This window comes from Thermobia domestica, chromosome 6 (genome assembly GCF_964235325.1).
Source record: "Thermobia domestica chromosome 6, izTheDome1.hap1.1, whole genome shotgun sequence".
NCBI lineage: Eukaryota > Metazoa > Arthropoda > Insecta > Zygentoma > Lepismatidae > Thermobia > Thermobia domestica.
Window position 1 is genome coordinate 25,815,042 of NC_137459.1, and position 18,774 is coordinate 25,833,815.

At 33.4% G+C, this 18,774-nt stretch overlaps 1 protein-coding gene across 1 annotated transcript in view; it reads right to left on the reverse strand.

Moving 5' to 3' along the window:
* The window catches only part of LOC145687895 (solute carrier family 4 member 11-like), a 560,150-nt gene that overhangs the window by 33,131 nt on the left and 508,245 nt on the right, over positions 1 to 18,774 (reverse strand). The window contains exons 9-10 of the mRNA XM_081761438.1: positions 10,845 to 10,951; positions 7,245 to 7,410 (exon numbers count right to left, since the gene is read on the reverse strand). Coding sequence (XP_081617564.1) covers positions 7,245 to 7,410; positions 10,845 to 10,951 — 273 coding nt within the window. The remainder of the gene's footprint in view (positions 1 to 7,244; positions 7,411 to 10,844; positions 10,952 to 18,774) is intronic.

The following is an 18,774-nucleotide window of genomic DNA, read 5'->3' on the forward strand; positions in this document are numbered from 1 at the left end:
AACATTTTTAACTTAGAGAAATTCTTGTGATTTTTTTTTTTTTTTTTTTTTTTTTGTTAATTCCTGCTCATTTTTAGTGTTGCTAATTTAGTTTTCTCCTCAAATTTGTCTACTCTTAAAATTGTAGTTTGCCAGTTCAAGAAGTTTTGTACTTAAAGGTATACGTATGCTAAATACGTACTTCTACCACTACTTGTTGGATGTTTATTGCGTACTGGAGGAATACATTTTTTCATCCAGCATGCAGACAATATTAAATTACAATCTTAAAATATACAAGGTGTCTCAAAACAACACCAACAATGTTTGGGAGGTGATTCCTGATACCAAGATAAGCCAAAAAAAGTATAGACCAACCTGGGTGCACAGATGCTCCCTTTCGGAGTTATAAGTTCCAAGAAATATGAAAAAAAAAAAAAAAAAAGAACTTGAAAGATCCATAGCTCCAAAACTATGAGACCTACCGTAGTCGTGTCAAGACTTCATATAGAAACTAGTATGTGCGCTATAAAAAATACATGTTTCAGAATCCTAAGGTACTCATGCAACAATTTTTATAGAGTGAGTTTGGCTATGGGCATATCATTTGAAATACTCACCAACTACCTCTATAAAAATTGTTGCAGAAGTACCTCAGGATTCTGAAACTTGGATATTTGGATAGAGCACATATCAGTTTCTAAGTGAAATCTTGACCCGACTACGGTAGGCCCCGTAGTTTTAGAGCTATGGACCTTTAAGGTTCATATTTTCATGTTTTCGGCAGCCCATAACTCCGAAAGAAAGCATTTTTGCACCCAGATTGGTCTATACTTTTTGGAACATCGTCTACAAAATTTCTTCTTTTTCGAAATAAGTTACGTATGAAAGTCCAACGACTATTGTTTTATATATTTGTTAATGTATGTATGTGACGTGTTTTCATTTCACATGTTTTCTCCATACCATTTACACGTTCAAACTTTTGCATATTACAGTAGATGTTCACTAGAAAAAAAAATATATCAAATTATGTATAATTGTTATGGTCTATAATATAATTAGCCTGCGGCTTGATTCCGCTCTAACCTTTGTAACAGCTGGTAAAGTCGCTGACATATGCCTAGTACAGTCCTGGCACATGCTAGTAAATGTGTCAAGTACATACTCAGTACGTGATATGCACATAGCAGGTGCATTCCTCGATATGTATTAGGCACGTACTTAAGGGCGGAAGTAACTTTATTTCCTTCATACGAATTTCACATGATTTCTCTATTCAAGTACCTATCATGTATATTCCAATGTACCTCGAAGAACATTCTTTCCACATGCCTAGCATGTACTTGTGTTGGATGGGATGTTGCTATATTCACTGTATATATCACTGTATGTTTCTTCGTAAGATGACAAGAATTGTTACGTGAAGCAGTTCCTTACACTTACCTTCTCTGTGTTTAATTATTTCTACTTTACTTTTGACCATACTAAACGGAAATGGATACTATCTGAGAGATGGGGAAATATACCGGCAACAATAAATAATAATTCCGATTTTACTCTAAACTATTCTCAGAGAAAGACAATGATCTACCAACTGTAGAATTTTGTACTGACGCTGATTGTTGATGTTTGAACACATCTAACAATGAAATCTTTGTTTATAAATTCGTGTTTTGAAATCGTCCGATTTCTCCTTATCTAAGTTAATGTCCTGTTATAAGTGAATAACCTCCAAACGTAAATAGTTCGATGTTGTTAAAAATGCAAATTAATACCTTTATTAAAAATTAGTCCATTATAATATATGAGAGGCTTTAAAATAAAACAATTTGGCAACACTACTCATATTTCGGTAATGAGAAAGTTTGTGATGCCAATCAATAACGAATTGTAAACTTCCATGAACAAGGTAAGCTAATAACATTAATTTTAAAAGTAAAGGCAAACATTGAAAGTTACATTATATTTGTACCGTGTCCTGCGAAAGCGAACTAAGCGCCACTTTCATACTTTTAAGAAAATTACGTTTAAAGGTTGATGTCCAGCATTAATGTAGCCGTAATCAAAAGTGAAATTATGTTTCTTTTTCTGGAAAGGTGTTGGTTTTCCTCTTTTTTCGATTGTGCAAAACGTTCTAATGCTTATCAGGAACCAATCGTCGCATTTACGTGGATTTTCAAAATTTGGCGCTTAGTTCACTTTTGCATAACACGGTACATTTGAAATAGTGGAAGTACCCGTTCTTCGTACGGGGAGAATGAGATTTAATGAATAATACATTTGTGCCTTCGACTTGCCCTCCACCTCTTTCTCTCTCTTTCTATGTCAGGTATCAAGAAACGCAGAAACATGTGTTTAATTATTTTAAATGAAAAGTTTTAGTATTAAATTTCATTTAACTAAAGCTAAGGAATTCCGAGTCTTAAACGAAAAATATAATTTCATTTCTCTGAATTTAATTAATTCCGAGTTTTAAATAAAAAGTTTAAAAACCGAACTTCATGTTTCTAACCTTAAGACAGGATGAAAAACAGGATGATAACTGTCAAATTTGGGGGGGGGGGAGACATGAATAAAAAAAAAGCTCTTCACACTCTAATGTTTCTGCATAGAGAGTTCACACATTTTAACGTCAATATTTTACCGATATTCAAGTATGTAAGATTAGAGATAATGCTAATTACTACTCCACCCATTAATTAAAATAAAATACATGTTAATCGTGTATGAATTCCTGTCATTCATATACAAACTTCTGATAATACTATCACTTCATTAACCCTCAGTAAGTTATTAGTGCAGTAGTTTCAGTTATTAAAAAAATTAAGTGGAGGGAAGTCCCCGCAACCTCTTAGGATTTAGCACCTTGGCTTAAGTATTCCGAGATATGAGAATATTATTATAATAATTGCAACCATCATTTTCCCCCTTCCACGTCGAAGTTCCAAAAACCCTTCCGTAGCGGTACCTTACGTCTCAAATCAAACATGAATAAATCAATTGAACGAAGAAAACTTAAATAAAGATAATTTATTGACGGGCTTCTCAAAGGTCCGCCCCCTGACACTTGTTGGAAAGAACCCCTTCTTATGAACAGCTCAGTGCACAACAAATTATTCATAAACGTGAATCTTAAGCGTTACGGAGCTAATGAACATCGTCGATCGTCGAATCCTTTTGACTGATGAAAAGATTTTCAGTGTTGAGGAGACCTTCAATACCAAAAATGACAGGATATATGCCACATCCTCTAGAAAAGATGGTGAAAAGGCTCCAAGAATCCAGAGTGGTCAGCATCCTGCCTCAGTCATGGCGTGGTGGGGTGTGAGCTACGAGGGCACAACGGAGCTCCATTTCTGTGAAAAGGAGGTCAAAACGTCAGCTAAAGTGTACCAGGCGACAGTGCTTGACAAGCTAGTCAAGAATCTCACCAACACCTTCTTCCATGGACAGAACTGAGCTTCCAGAAGGACTCAGCCCCAGCATACAAGTTACAGACAACCCAGCAGTGACTGGAGGCAGATGTTCCGGACTTTATTTCTACTTCAGATTGGCCTTCTCCAAATCCGGATCTAAACCCTTTTGACTACAAATTATGGTCCAAGCTTCAGGAGATGGCTTGCAAGAAGAGAAATCCCAATATTAAGTGTTTAAAACGGTCTCTTCGAAAGGCAGCTGCTGATTTTCCAGTTGATGTGTTGCGTAATGTAAATGGTGAGTGGCCACAAAGACTTAAGGACTGTGTGCATGCTAATGGTGGCCATTTTGAATAATTATTTGTGATTTTGGTTCATAATACATCTATGTAACTCATGTTATTAGTACATTAAATTATCTCTAATCATTCTGTGTCAATGTACTTAAAGCTTTGGGGCAGTATTTATGGTAAGATTGGTAGAAATATGCGTACACTTAGATTATACTGTTTTCACGAATAAATATATATGAACAATAAGACCGAAATTATTCTGATTTTTCGATATCTGTACACGACACGTCAACTACCTGATATGGATACATTAGAATTGTGTTGTAAACATGACTTTCACATTTTACTTTCAAGATTAATTATGAAAATTCTAAGATAATCGGACATACGGTATTTCATTTATTAAAACTTATTTTTCTCCTTCCGAGCTCATATACTAGCACAGAAAACGAAATTGAACCTTAAAGCAACCGAACATACTAAACAGAAACGCCTTTTGATTATATAATCTCTTTTACTCATTCCTGGATTACATTGGTAGACCAGGTCTTATTCTACAAAACTGTACAAGTTTTATGCGTGCGACAGAATTACCATTATAATTTTAATTAACAGCACGTGTCACCAATTGCATACAGTGTTTTAAAGAAGAATATATAAATTTTATTTGGACACATTCTACTGTACTAGATTTACATCTCGCCTGGAACACGAGATTTCTATGTTATTGATTACAAAACACTACAGAATTATTGTGAACTTACTAAAACATAATGCACGTCAGTGAAATTAATACGTTAAATTCGTTATTAAATACGAAACAATATATTTACTGAAATATAAAACTCGACGCATTTTTGTACAATTTATAAAAATAATTGCTTACTACATCTAATTCGTCCGTAGTTGTACCACATTGTTTCAGCATATACCATCGCTTTTATCGGTAATTCTGGGTAATTCACATATAACGCCTGACTCCTCTCAGAATATCATCTTGCACTTATTGTGTGTGCTTAATTGAACAATGATTAACACTGTTGCTAATGTAAATCTCTTGTACTCGAACAATTCTTCTTTTCAATGGTTTCTTTTTCTTTTCTCTACTACTATAAACACTTTGCACTAGAACTTTAGTAACGGCAAATGGAATGTAGGACCAGCTTTAGTAGAAGTTGAGCTGTCGTTCGAGTACAAGGGATTTATATTATTAGAGTTTCAATTTATTATTATTAAGTAGGTACACGTAATTAGTGAAAGATGACAGTCTGAGAGGAGACAGAAGTTACATGCGAGTTACGAAACAGTTAATAGCTCTGTTTCTAGTGATTTACGTTAGTATTCTATTTAAAAGTTTATTATTATTATTATTATTATTATTATTATTATTATTATTATTATTATTATTATTATTATTATTATTATTATTATTATTTCGCATGAACTATCTGATATACATAACGAAATAGCTGTGTTTTGTTATCCAGTTGAGTGACTTAACTTGGAGCATATAAACAAAAAGTAATACATATAGAATTTTAGTGGTGCAAATATGAACATTTGATGCTAATGTCCAATTTTAATGTATAGTCAGGGTCAAAAATTGGTATACACACCCTACATGTTTATTTGTAATAACTTTGAAACTATGTTATTTAGTTTTCTTTGACGTAGACTGATAGTAATTCCATGTCCAATTCTGAAAATCATACTCTAATTGAACAATTCATTCGTAAGTTACAGTAAGTGACCAAAATACATGTAGAGATGTGTGTACCTATCTTTGTTAATTACTGTACAGTAGCAATTCCTTCAAAATTCAAATTAACAGTTGTTGTTATTTAAGCTAGTACATAAGTAATTAACATGCCAATTGAGTTCGCGAATATCAAGCCACCCGAATCACGTTAATTTGAAGATTTATGAATAGTTTTACCATACATGAAAAATCATGCATTGCTGCTATGTGTAGTATAATAATATACATATTTAAATTGAATTTCATATCTGTATTGTATAGCCAGCCTCAAGATTATAAATCAAGCAATAACAAGCACTTCTTAAGAAATAAAAATAAAGATTTATTACCGTAATTTGATTCATTCTTTATAGTAGATAATTTGTTTTCCATGAAAGATTTGATTGTCATGCAGTGCATGCGTCTTTTTACATGCACGAATTGTGCAAATTATCATCAAACAATAGTGATTATTGCCAGATTTAGCAAGTACAAAACGAAACTGCTGATTCTGAAAATAGCCGTCAAAGTAAAAAAAGAATATGACAATATGAAGTCGAAGATATCGAACATTACCAGAGTTGAAAAGGCCAACTCTTAAGCAGTTCTGCTTGCATGGGAAGTTTTCATGTTATATCTAACAACAAGAAAGAATCTATTATAAGATACATTTTTAAGAAATGTTTTCGTATTTCATCGCAATTACAAAATGATATTTTTTTTTTCATCTTTTGTGTCAGAATAACACAACTAAAATTGCATTCTGACTTAAAAATTATTTTTTATCTATCATTAATTTCATCTAAAATAACTTTGTTGAGTTTGCACGAAGTAAAAACGAAGCAAAGTTTAATAGTAAACTCATAACGTTCTGGTAAAAATTATTAAACTCATATCTAGATAATTTTGTAAAACGAAATTGAAAGCAACCATTTCTATTTTCTGAATATTCTGTGCTTCCTAAGTGAAACTTAATCAATATACTTGAAGTGCTGTGAGTTTACATTTGCTTTTAGTGTGATATTAACTTGAATTTTTCCATACTCACTTTCTGAAGCAATGCTTTTATCTGGAATAAAATTATGAAGTGAGCGAACTGTAACAACAAAAAATTTATATCAGAATGTTTTCTACATATAAGAAAAATATTTAATATATTCTGGAATAATTAGTTGATAGTCAATTTTAAAATAATGGTTGATTGATCTCACTCATATTAAATATAAACTAATTAATAGTCTGGTGATGAACTTCGACGACGATAGTTTTTAACAGAAGAATCAATAAGGTGAACAATATAACATTATATGACTGACTAATATAAACATAGTATCAACAACAACGAATAATATAGAGCAACATGTTATTTCATCCTAACCGAACATAACCTTTGAGCAAGTTTTGTTGAAAGGCTAAAAATTCGTTGATAGACAATTAAATATAAAGGCAAGATACTTGGCTTTAAACCATTTTCTTAGTTATTTACGACATAAAGATGTTGTGACAATGCTACACAACACTCAAATTTGTGACCTGAGATTTTTCTAGAAAATCTAAGTAAGAATTGTTTAAACAATACAAACTATTTTGATAACTTGAATTTTCAGTAGTTCAATTACAAGAAAATGTAATAGAGATATTTTAATAATTACAACTGCAACAACTATACCAAAATTATACATTTTTTTATTTCTTTCTTTTGAATTTTATGTTGGTTCATGAAATAACAGCTAAAGACAACAGAAATTACTTATATACTGGTACAGAAGTTGACATAAAATAAATTTGTGAAAGTGTCAATTTATCTTCACTTACTTGTTACATGGATTATTCACCATGGCACTGGTAATATTCTGATCCATGAAAAATAATAATGAAAGAGAAAAACCAAGGCCCATTGCACCAAAAACAGCACCTAAAGTAAGTTCGTGTAGAGGAGGAACATGAAAAACTTCCTTGTCGTCGTACTTGAAATGCTCCACTGAAAGAAGAAAAATGAGAATGTTCACAAGAATTTCGTGTGTTTTATACTAATGCCCTATACTTTGTCCCTGTTCTTTTTACGGATTGAAATTTAACAAAGAATTAGATTATAAACAGACAGTAAAGTTTTATTCTTCATTTCAAAATATGCTTAAATCCGATAGCACATTGATTAATGTGAAGTTCACACACAATATTTTCTACCTATGAACAACTAAATGAGGGAATGTTATATTTTAATGAACGACTTTTCTTAATTTCCGGCTAAAGTTATACAGGGCTAGCATAAATGATTCATTCATTTTGAAAAGGCTATATTTTCAAAAGTAATACACATACGTACACACATGAAAGATATATATATAAAAATAAAACTCACCAAGTTTATACACCCTCTACAAACGTTCAATACGTGCCTCTTTGGTGACACGACACACGTCCAGACGATACTCGAGATCATTTCATACATTTTGTAGCATAGTCCTGTCAATTGTCTGTACTGCAGCGCTGATACGTTCATTTAACTCCACTAAGGATTGTGGTAGTGGGAGTACGTAAACAAGGTCCTTAACGTACCTTCACAGGAAAAAGTCACAGGGCATTAAATCAGGAGATCTGGCAGGCCAGGCGGTTTTCCCTTTACACAAGCAACCAGTGTCCTTGAATTGCCGATACCACCGCAAAATGTTTGCCGATACCGCCGATACCACCGCGGTTCTTTTCCATACTCTCTTCTGAAAGCGCATTATTACACAGCTATAACAAACGAACATCTGGCATATTCAAGCACACAAAAAAACTTTCTTCCTGCTTTTCCTCCATTTTCGACAGGTACTAACCTCACCCTGCCACACCCAATCGGAAAGATAATAGACTCGTGCTGTCACACAGTACGAACTTGGTGAGCTTGTGGTTCTTTTGATATATCTTTCGAGTTTCGTGTGTGTAATTGTAATAGTTTTGAAAATATAGCCTTTTCAAATTGAATGTATCATTTATGCTAACCCTGTATTTTACATAAGTAAAGAATTTGATATAAGAGAATAAAAGGTACGGGCCATAGCACTAAACTTTCGCGCTCTCACTTCGTAAATTGAAAATACCATGCTGTAGGTATTATGGAAATATCTTAACTATATATAAAACTACATGAGCTGACATAAATTATTGAACACTTCATGTAGGGCTACAATGATTAAATTTGGCATGGTTGTAGCTTTCAGGAACTAACCCTTAGGAAAATTGCCAAAAGTGAATATTTTTAATTTTTAGGGGGTTTAAAGAGGGGATGAGGAATTTCCCCATATTATTTAAATAGGCGTTTTTGGGGGCCTATAATCTCATGTTTTAGGTACTTAGAATTGGAATAAAAACTTGAAATTCGATATGCTTGTACGTTTTCGTTAGTTTTACCTAAGTGAATCATTAGAAATAAAAATTTCCAACCGTAGAGTGGTTTTATAGGGAACTGGAAAATCTTTCCCATGTTATTTATATGGGACGTCTTCTACACCCCAAAATGTTTAGGCACTTCCGGCAGGATTAGAATGATGGAATTTGGCATGATTGTAGCCTTCCGGGATTAACCGACAGAAAAATTGCCAAAAGTGAATATTTTTAAATTTTTAGGGGTCTAAAGGGGGCTGAAGAAATGGGCGTTTTCTTGGGATACAAAGTCTTATCTTTTAGATAGTTGAAATAGGAAAAGAAACGATAGAATTATGGGTTCAAGAGGTGCGAGGCCGTAGGCCGAGCAAAGACTAGGGCCTGGGGGCGGAGTCCCCAGCTAGCCAAAGGTTAGTTTATTTATAAAATATGAAGAAAATTGTAATAGACGTTTTCGGAAAACTTTGTACGGGTACAACAACTCACCTCCCAAGAACATTCTTCCTCTTGTGTACTTTTGCTAAAGAAATCGCTTATTAGGATTAGGAATTAGATTTATGGACTTTCGGAATCTATGGCCATGTTAGCCCGTCATGTATGAGGAATGACGTCCCTCGGTGATCACACTTCCTGGGGAATCGGAAAGGAAGAAATGAACTGGGAAGGAAGGAAGAAGCCTGGGACCATTATGATAGGTACCAGCCCATCATTTGCCTGCTGTGAATGAGAAAAATCTCACTCAGGATCACTCAGGAAGGTTTTACACTTTTTCGACCGAGTGTCTTCACCAGGAATCGATACCAGGACCGCTTGCTACGACTACGCTATGTGGTTCCAGGAGAAATCACTTATGCCATATTGCTGGGTAGTTAAAGAAATATTCATTTATGAAATATGAACAAGATCAACCGAGAAGTTTTTGGGAAAAGTGTTTAGAAAGAACTCACTCACTAAAAGTAAACTATCCCTTATGGATTTTTCATGATAAATTGTTTACGCCATTTTGTAAGTACGATATATAATTTCCTTGATTTTTCAGGGAAAATCAAATGAAGGACGGGAATCTAATATGGTATCAGGCTTTTAAAAGGAGAAAATACCGCATTCATAAACATAGTGAAAATTTCAACATATTGGTGATACACAACTTTAGAAAATAAATAAATAAAAAAAAATATGTAATCATATAGTGACAGAAGTAAGAATATTATAAAGAGAACAATTCACGAGCTTTATGTTTTGATAACAACTTGAAGAAGGTATGGACTGAAAACTGAAATATGGAAATGAAGAGAATTACAAATTCAATAACAAGAATAAATATATATCTTCCTTATATCCATAGTCATACTTCCATATCTTTTAATATGACTATAGTGTGAAATTTTTGTGTTGTTTTAATTATGTTTGTCAATAAACATTCTTCGTTTAGATGTGACTATGATAATTAAATCTATCGGCCTATCAATTCTTTCATCTTGATGGCTCTTGTACATTAAGAGGCCCCATCACGGCGAAATTAAAATACCGCTAATTTTACAGTAATTATGTGATATCTTCAAATAGATAAAAGATAATCGAAATGTCGAACAAGAGTGCCCTAGACAATATTATTTTACATGAGATACCGTTATCACGACTCACTTATCTGCTTTCGTTTTCCAACCATGTACAAAATCAGCATTTATTTTCGAGTTTATAAATGCCTAAAACGGAAAGCTACTAGGTGACTCGTGCAAACGGTGCCGCTTGCAAGATAATATTATTTAGCGCGCTCTTGTTGCACACTTCGATTGTATTTTACCTATTTGAAGATATCACATAAGTACTGTAAAATTAGCGTTATTTTAATTTCACAGTGATTAGACTTCTCAACCTTTCAAGCTTGTGTCTCAACTTTTCAGACACAAAATATTACTAAACATCTCGTGTCTTCTCTTGAAAAAACACTTAAATTAATAAAAAAAAACGCCGTGTATAACTTTCACCCTAGTGGGTTAACACGGTCTGTCTGATTTAAATAGACAGTTTCTAAGTTGTACTTACATTCAATATCACCAAAAAAGTATGATCCTATGAAGCTCAGCACTAACACAGCAACTGGTAAAGAATAATCTGCCAACGCTTCACGCTTACTTGCTTGAAGATATGGCCTGCGAACAAACAAAACATTAACAGTACTATAATTAATATGCAAAAACAATTTTTTTCCTTGTACGTTTGTTGAATTATAAACATATTTTAAATAAACGAATTTAGAAGTATTGCTTTACAATTGAAATTGATTCTTATTTGAAGTTTTCGTCTATGTAAAGTTGTGAGTATGTATTAAAAGTTTTTTTTTCTTTTTTTAAAACGAATATTGGAACTCTTATCTTAGTAATACTAATCTTTTAATTAGAATGTAACAGAAACAAGTAGCCTCGCTACTGGCGTCCTCACTAAATATCGAACAGCAAAACAATGAATTAGATTGCAAAAACTTCATTGTTAAACATAGTATTAGCTTACCAGTAATGCTTTCAGTGGCGTAGGGAAGGGGAGGGGAAGAGGGCCGCCCCACCAAAGAGGTGACCATGTACTTTGGTACTTTGATGTTTGTAATTTTTTATATATTTTTATGTTTATATATTTTTTTGTTTGTAATTTTTCTATATGTACCTATAACAGCACTTGTCCCCCCCCCAAACACACATCATGGCTACGCTGCTGATGCTTATGTAATAAACAAACCACAACTTCCTAATGTCGTATGTATTAATGAAAGGAGGAAAGAACCGACTTCTTTTTACATACCAGATCCTCTATAGATGGGAATTCTATAACACACAAAGAGTGAAAGAGTAACTGAATGCATTGCAACTCGAACCTGGGACCTCCGGCATACCGTGCCTATGCGTTCAATATTACAGTTCAGTATTTCAAGGATCGGATCTGTCCTTAAAGAATGGAGGCAAGTGACCCCTTCAATCGATTTAACATTAGGAACACACAAAGAGCGAAAAGGTGACTGACGGGACCCAGACTCGAACCTGGGACTCCCGCATACCGTGACGATGGTTTAACCAGTACACCACCCAGTTCGTTTCCCAGAATAGCCACTCACTCTCTAACTCTCGAGGTCGGTGCTCTCACCTCGGATCACGTGGGTTGTACCACAGACCCCTGCTGTGATTGGACAATCCTGTGTCTTACTCATCAGCACGGTATGCCGATGCCCGGGTTTGAATCTCGGTCCAGTCAGTTACCTTTTCGCTCTTTGTGTGTTCCTAATGTTAAATCAATTGAAGGGGTCACTTGCCTCCATTCTTTAAGGACAGACCCGATCCTTAAAATACTGAACTGTAATATTGAACAAGAGACCATATGCCAGAAGAAGTAAGGAGATCGAGAAGAAACATTTCATTTCTAAAAGGAGAAAAGGACACAAAATGTACACTGGTTTATCTAGAGTGATTGTTGGAAAATTTCTCGAAGAAGGAAAGGAAGTATATGTAGTATTTACTAATTTAGAAAAAGGTTTTGCCTGAGTGAGCATCGATATATTGGTGCTTTGGCTAATAAATACATACATAAATAAAAATAAACAAATAAAAGATTTTTCTTTTAATTAAAAAGTTGGGTTTGACTGGAAGAATCGAAAAATTATACCAAACATACTTTTCAACAAATTGATAAGAGTTAGAGTAGGAAAGCAAATTACAGAAGAAAGTGAAATTGAAAAAGAGTCCCGATAAGGGTATTGTATCGCCTGTCCCGAACATGATTCAGCATATTAGGTAAGTAGATTAGAAAGTTTTACATAACAATTTGTGATTTTGATAGGAGGTAGAGAGAGAGTTAAGCATATTCGCTTTACAGATGATTTGGCTCTTACAGCGGAATCGGAAACGAAAATTAATAGAAAGTTAGATGATTCAAGAGGAAAGATAAAACAAATATTGGATGAAAATAGATGTTAAAACAGGAAAATCAAAGGAAGCAATGGTGATTTGAACAAAACAATTTGTGTCAGACGTGGAAAGTGGAGAGGAAAAAAATAGAACAGATGATTACCATAGTTATAAATATCTAGGTAGCATTATCGGTGAAGATCTAAAATGTGAACAGAATATAAAAGCAAGAATTAGAGTAGTGAATAAAACTATCAGAAGGAAGAGAAGCATTAAATAAATGGAAGGTAATGCAATAGATCCGTCAAGTATTTAATATACGAGACAGAAACATATTTATTACAAGGGACTAATGGGAAACGATTGGAACTAACTAACTAACTCTATGGTCTATGGAACCCGGAGGTTCAATGCCGCGTTCACAAAAGCTCTCCACTGACTTCTATCCTTAGCCAATTGGATCCAGTTTCTACTTTGTATTCCTATCTCTGCGAGATCCATTTTAATATTGTCCTCCCATCTGCGCCTAGGTCTTCCTAATGGTCGTTTTCCGATTGGTCTTCCAGTCAAAACTTTGAAAGGGTTTCTACTTTCTTTCATCCTAGCTACATGACCTGCCCACCTGAGCCTCCTAGACTTGATGACCCTAACAATGTTGAGTAAATCGTAAAAATTATGTAGTTCTTCGTTATGAAGTTTCCGCCATTCTCCATTCCCATTCATCTTGGGTCCGAATATTCGTCTTAGGATCTTGTTCTCAAATACTTTCAGTCTATGTTCTTCCCTCAGAGTAAGCGACCATGTTTTGCAACCATACAGAACAACAGGCATTATTATCGTTTTATATATTTTAAGCTTCAAATTCCTCAACAGAATTCGCGATGACAAGAGATTTTGAACTAAATAGTAACACAAATTCCCTGCTTTTAGTCGACATTTAATTTCTTCGTGAATATGATTTTCGTCTGTTAATATTGATCCTAGATATTTGAAGTATCCACTTTATCAAAAGTATTAGTCAATATTTTAACACATCCATAATTTGCAGTATTACGGTCCCGTCGTACTTTTATGTATTTGAAACAATTGGAAGCATCTTTGATAATGATAAAACAATATATGTGTGTGTATCATTGGCTTTGCGCATATAAAGGAGTTGCCTAGAACTTCCAAATTTTGTACATGGATATTTCTTCACCACATCTAATCGCTTACGAAGCCATTTTATTTTAATTTTCGACCTAGGGGCGGCCTGGGAGGTGCTCAAAAGATATGTAAAAAAAATGAGTATTTTTTGCATAATTCTCCCCTACACGTCTTGCTTGCATGATATCAGCAATACCTGGTTGTTATGCGGCTCATCTATATAAAAGGATATGATCGATGTTGACTGTTAACCTTTCTTATTCATTTCACTCATTTCATTACTTGAAAATCTTTTGCGTTAACCTTACCCTCCCCGTGCGAAGAACATTCATTTCATCTAATTCGCAGTATACGTGTGGAGAAGAATTAAAAATGACTGAGTGAAACGGAACACCAATGAGGAAATGTATACGACGGTTGAGGAACCTAAATCCGGTAATATGAATTGTTAATAAACTAGAGAGAAGCTTCTAGGATATCATTTCAGAAGTAATTGTCTTGTTAATGATGTGATTGTAAATGGTAATAAGGAGAGGAAGAAGAAGATATTGAAAGGACGATTGGTTATTAATATTATAAAGGCCAATTAGGTCAAAATGAAGAAACTAGTGGAGAATTGTATTACATGGAAAGTTGTAAGTTATAGCAAGTAACATACAAGTAATGACAGAGTTCGTATTACGATGATGGGTAATTATAAAAATGCTGTCCCTCTTACCTAAAATAAAATATTAACGTAAAATCGATACACAACGATTTAAATTGATTTTGTACTTTATCAGCGATACGAAAGAACAAAGTATTACATAATTATTTTCCTAACTTTCATGCCTTTGGCTCTGTAGGCTCATTTTTCTTTCTACCGTTAGAATAGCAATCTTTCCTTGTTTCACTACGTAAGCCTTTGCATTTTAAAACAAATTTTATATAATCTCAGAAACTTTTCTCCTGAACGTTTTATAAATGCTAAACAATCAAAGTATAAAACAATGTATCTTCTTCTTTGTTCCTAATAAATAAGCTAGACCCAAGCTGTTTATTGTTTTAAACAGATTGTTCTAATAATACGCTAACTTGCTAAACTCCAATGTTTTTAACACGGACGTGGTAACTCAGTGGTTGATGGACTACCTCTGGTGTTTGGGTTCCCCTGGTTGGATTCATGTCAAGTGAGTTTGTGGTGAACAACATCGTCTTCTCGGACACAAATCGGCTCGGAGTTCTCTCGTTTCCTCCCACCTCCAATTCTTTCATTATCATTCATCTTCGTTAATTATTATCAATCTCCTTTAGCCTAAAGGACTTAAAATCTGGACATAAACGTAGAAACTTCATATAAATATTTTAGTGTTTTAAAATATGTCTTCTTTTGATACTATGAGGAGTTTACAAGATCAAATTCTACATTAACAATTTGAAGTTTTTGTGAACAGGTTTGCTAACACAAACAAAACACACGCACAATGTTTCAGTCGCTTACCACTCGCTCTGAGTATTATGTGGATTGTTTCATGGGCGATAATTCGGATGGAAAGAAACCTCTGCTCTTATTTGCACATACTGACACCATTTCAATATAAATAGTGTAGTTGTCATGTTTCAGAAGGAAAGTAATGAAAAGAATGGAAAATGAGAACCGTTTTTATATGTTACTAAGACATTATTATGGTCTGATGAAGATCAGTCGGGTAGTTCAAGAGTTATTAAGTCACAAACATGGTCACTTTCATATATATATATATATATATATATATATATATATATATATGTGTGTGTGTGTGTGTGTGTGAGTGAGAGAGAGAGAGAGTTCTTTATTCCCATAAATTTTGTGAAAAAATTAATAGTTTCTTTCACAACTTTCGTTTATTTTACTTGAGACATAATGTATCAGCTCAAATTAGCTTGAATATTATTTATGATCATAATAATATTTGAATGTGTGGTTAATAACAGTGTTTAACCCTACAATGCATATTGTATCATATTTGATACAAATAAATTATGGCTAGTATTAGTGTTCAGGTCTTGATCTGTTTCACAAATACATATTGTACCATATCTGATATTTCTCCTGAGCACACAATTCACCATATATCCGGTAGAAGTCAGGAAAATGTTGCTTCAGTACAGAGAGAAAGAAGTCGTGCACGCGTGCTTAGCGAAGGAGAAAATAGAAGAGTTTATTATGGGTCGTCTACTCTGAAGGACAAAGAATAGTTTCGAAGTTGCAAAAATTCCAGGTTCATGAAGTAAGTTTCCTAATTGTTTTTATGTATTCTATAATTAGATTTTGTACGAGAGAGGAACATGAACTGTTAATGCATTATGTATCATAAGTGATACAAAGTATTTTTATATTTTAGCACGAAAAATTACTTTAGGACATTTTTCTATTCGGATATTAAATAGAAGTGTCTTATCATATGCCTGTATATTTTTTCACTTAAATACAAAAAATCATGCACTGTGGGGTTAAGTTTCATGTTACGGAACATAGCAACTCTTTTACTTACTTGTTCAGTCGTTGAACATCGAATACATTTTGACGTACAGTTCTGAATTATGTCTACACCTGGAAACAATATTGTGTTAAAAGAATTTTTTAAAAAAATTGTATTAACTGAAACATTGTCAGCCTTCTTCATTCGAAAAGCACATTTTATGTGAACTGCATCGAATATTATCAACAATTCGAAATGACTTTAAGAAAGAAAAAAAATCATTACATAAACAATGTACAGTGTTAGAGCACAGGTGGGCTCCAAAATTTTTCAGTTGATGGATAAAAAAGAAATTTCTTTGTCTGCTTGGTATTCTTTTCAATCTTAATCCACCTATCACTTCCCGCATTTGAGAACTATTAAACATCTAGATATTTGATATGCAATGAATTCAATATAATACGTTTGCATTCTTTAAAACATTCGTGAGTTTTTGGGTTGTAGAGAAGCTTTTTTTTTTTCGAAGAAATAAGATACAGGCTTTGGTTATTTAGGGTAGTTTCGTGTTCACAAACTTAAAATTAACAGTACGAGGAAAGCAAATAACAGAATAGAGGTTCGTGCAAACGTATGATTTACCCATAACGAACATGAGGGAACGTACAATCTAAAAATAAATATGTTTAAAAAAATACCAAAAATAGCTTATATGGTAAGATATTTACGCTATTCAACTAGGATAAAGTTAATATTTCGTCATTAAAAGGCACACATGTGTCAGAGACCGCACTCTAAGAATGATTTTCTTTTATATAAATAAATATAAATATATATATTTAAAGTTTTCAATTAATGTGGTGAATGTTGTGTGTCCTTGTGATGTTATTTATGTTCATGTATTGTCCTTGGCCACAGGAAATAAATACTTTCTTTTCTCTGTTACTGATTACTCATAAGACTTTAATAATATTCAGAACATTTTTTTTAAATATTATGATCATCATCATCACAGATATTCTGTCCATTATTGGTAGATCACTTGCTGCAAGTGAGAAGTTTCCATACTCCACTGTCTTCCGTTAGCCTCTTCGTTTTCACGTACCATTTTTTTGTTTTGATATCGTCCATTAATTGTAGTCTTCTTCGCCCCTCCCTCTCTTTCATGCCCTGTAGCACGTCCCTCATTATACAGTTTCTTCTTATCCAATGTCCCAACCAGTTTATCTTCCTCCTCTTAATATTATCTAAAATTCTTCTCTTCTCCCCTATCATTTATGGTTGTTTAAAACGAATGCATCATCTGAAAATGCTCATAGAAATGGATGAAATTTCTAGTGTCTAACTTTTCCTTTGCGAGTTCTTTCAAGTTTTTAGCTATTAATTTAAGTTGAAAATGGTAAATTAATTGCCATTTGTCGTAACTAGGATAAAATAAATAAATAAATAAATAAATAAATAAAAAAACTTTTAATAAGTATATTGAAAATACACTTATTGTTTTATTTTTAAATGATAAGTTTCGTTCCTGGTGCCCTTTTGTGGCTAAGTATTTAAAATCTATGATTTATAGTCATGGTTTTAGGTTTGATTCCCTTATAGAGTTGGTAAACCTCTAGTAAAAGCCCGAGTAATGATTCTACTTACAGATTTACGCCCTGTCTTGCTTAATCCCATGTAGAAAATGAACATAAAGATCCAATCAATTACTCAATCAGCTTCATTGCTGCATTCAAATGAGTGATATTCAAAATGGAAACACGTGTGATGGCAAAAAATAGTGTTTATAATTTGATACATTAGAAAGAAAATTCAGTATCATTTTTTTTTTTTTTTTTTTTAAGAAGAAAAGTCAAATGAACAGACTAACTGTTTAAAATCTGTTCATTTATTATCTGAAAGAAATCAAAATGATACTAGTTTTAAAGTAGCGTGGGCTAAAAGATAATACTCCACGTTTATTTGGTTACAAGTAACATCTATCAAAAGTTCTTAATGTCTTCTCCATAGATTATAGGTTTTATTGAGGAATTATTAACAACAGTTGCTCTAGAAAACGATGGTTTACTAAAGAAGTACAGCAATATCCCTCTAAGGCGGACACCTGGTAGCGTCGACAAGTATCCAATTTAGAAGTATCGAAGGTACAGGAAAAATTTTTTTCTAACAGTACATTTATATTATAATATATTGTACCTAACTGTAACATATTATTGATAGATTGGGTGAAATGTTTCCATAAATATCATAGCGGATCTAGAAGGTAAAAACTGGGGAGGGGGACAGCCAGAACTCAGACTATGATAGGTATATCATGAGTTTACTATAAACTTTGGAAAAAATATAAATAATACCTTAAATTATGTTTGATACTCAAAAAACTGAGGGGCGTAGGATCCCGGCCCCGGGCTAGATACACCACCTATAAATATATGCCGTACTTCATGTATTATTGCAGAGCACGAAGATTGGATCTGTGTAGAAATGCAGTATCGTAGA